Below are 1,733 nucleotides of genomic sequence, written 5' to 3' on the forward strand. Positions count from 1 at the left end.
ATTCCCAGATTCCCAGAATCCCGGGATTTCTCACCAGACTCTCCACCTCGTTCCTCAGCCACCGATGGTCCTCGAGCATCTCCCGCTGCTGTCTCTCCATGAGCCGCTCCACCCGCAGCCGCTCCAGCTCCAGCAGCCTCTGAGCCTCCTCCCGGCTCCGGGGACGCAGGAAATCCTCCTCCTGCATCCATGGAAAACAGGGATCAGCGACCGGAATTCCCGGCGGGATTGCGGGATCGCAGCAGCCGCGATTCCCGTCTCCGGGCTGGATTTGGGGAGCAGGGCGGGTTCCCAGAGGGAGAGGAGACCTCGGGATGCTCCCAGAAAAAGAGGGAGGAAAAAAGGAGGGGAAAAAAGGGGGGAAAAAGAGCAACACCGGGATCAACACCAGGATCAAGGTCGGGATCAACACATGGAGCTTTCAAGCAGCAGTAGGAAGCGGAGCAGGGAGGTTTCCTGGGAGGTTTCCTGGGATCGGGATGCCCTTGGGAAGGTGCGGGATGCCAGGAACGTGGGAAGCAGAGCAGGGAGGTTTCCCGGGATGGGGATGCCCTCGGGAAGGCCGGGAATGCGGGAAGCGGAGCAGGGAGGTTTCCCGGGATGGGGATACCCTCGGGAAGGCCGGGAACGCAGGAAGCAGAGCAGGGAGGTTTCGCGGGATCAGGACACCCTCGGGAAGGTGCGGGATGCCAGGAATGTGGGAAGCGGAGCAGGGAGGTTTCCTGGGATCAGGATGCCCTTGGGAAGGCTGGAAATGTGGGAAGAAGAGCAGGGAGGTTCCCAGGATCGGGATACCCTCGGGAATGCTGGGAATGCGGGAAGCGGAGCAGGGAGGTTTCCCGGGATCGGTATACCCTCTGGAATGCCGGGAATGCGGGAAGCGGAGCAGGGAGGTTTCCCGGGATGGGGATACCCTTGGGAATGCCGGGAATGCTGTTCTTACCCTCATGCTGCGGCGCTGGAAGGCTCCGGCGTGGTGTCGGTGCGGCGGCGGCGTGCGCAGGGACCCGGGAGGGAGCGGGACCTCGGCGGGGCTGGCCAGGGAGGGGGAGCTGGCACAGAGTCCCTCCGGAACCTTGGGAATGGAACAGGGAATGGCACAGGGAATGGCACAGGGAATGGCACAGGGAATGGCACAGAGGGTGGGGGAGCTGGCACACAGACCCTCCGGAACCTTGGGAATGGCACAGGGAATGGCACAGGGAATGGCACAGAGGGCGAGGGACTTGGCACACAGACCCTCGGGAACAGCGGGAATGGCACAGGGAATGGCACAGGGAATGGCACAGGGAATGGCACAGAGGGCGGGGGAGCTGGCACACAGACCCTCCGGAACCTTGGGAATGGAACAGGGAATGGCACAGAGGGCACGGCACAGGGAATGGCGAGGGCAGGGGAGCTGGCACACAGACCCTCCGGAACCTTGGGAATGGAACAGGGAATGGCACAGGGAATGGCACAGGGAATGGCACAGGGAATGGCACAGAGGGCGGGGGAGCTGGCACACAGACCCTCCGGAACCTTGGGAATGGAACAGGGAATGGCACAGGGAATGGCACAGGGAATGGCACAGAGGGCACGTCGGGGCTGGCACACAGACCCTCGGGAACCTTGGGAATGGAACAGGGAATAGCACAGGGAATGCAGGGCTGGCAAGGGCGGGGGAGCTGGCACAGAGTCCCTCGGGAACCTTGGGAACAGCAGGAATGGCACAGGGAATGGCACAGAGGGCA

At 63.0% G+C, this 1,733-nt stretch overlaps 1 protein-coding gene across 1 annotated transcript in view; it reads right to left on the minus strand.

Annotated features, from left to right (window-relative positions):
• Positions 1-34: 34 nt before the first annotated feature.
• LOC113980618 (protein-tyrosine kinase 2-beta-like) overlaps positions 35-1,733 on the minus strand; it is a gene marked incomplete at both ends in the record, with an annotated part of 4,693 nt that continues 2,994 nt past the window's right edge. The window contains 2 exons of the mRNA XM_027707839.1: positions 35-181; positions 944-1,075. Of these exons, the coding sequence (XP_027563640.1) occupies positions 35-181; positions 944-1,075 (279 nt within the window). The remainder of the gene's footprint in view (positions 182-943; positions 1,076-1,733) is intronic.

Source organism: Neopelma chrysocephalum, unplaced genomic scaffold (assembly GCF_003984885.1).
Source record: "Neopelma chrysocephalum unplaced genomic scaffold, ASM398488v2 Primary Assembly neopelma1_94831, whole genome shotgun sequence".
Taxonomy (NCBI): Eukaryota; Metazoa; Chordata; class Aves; order Passeriformes; family Pipridae; genus Neopelma; species Neopelma chrysocephalum.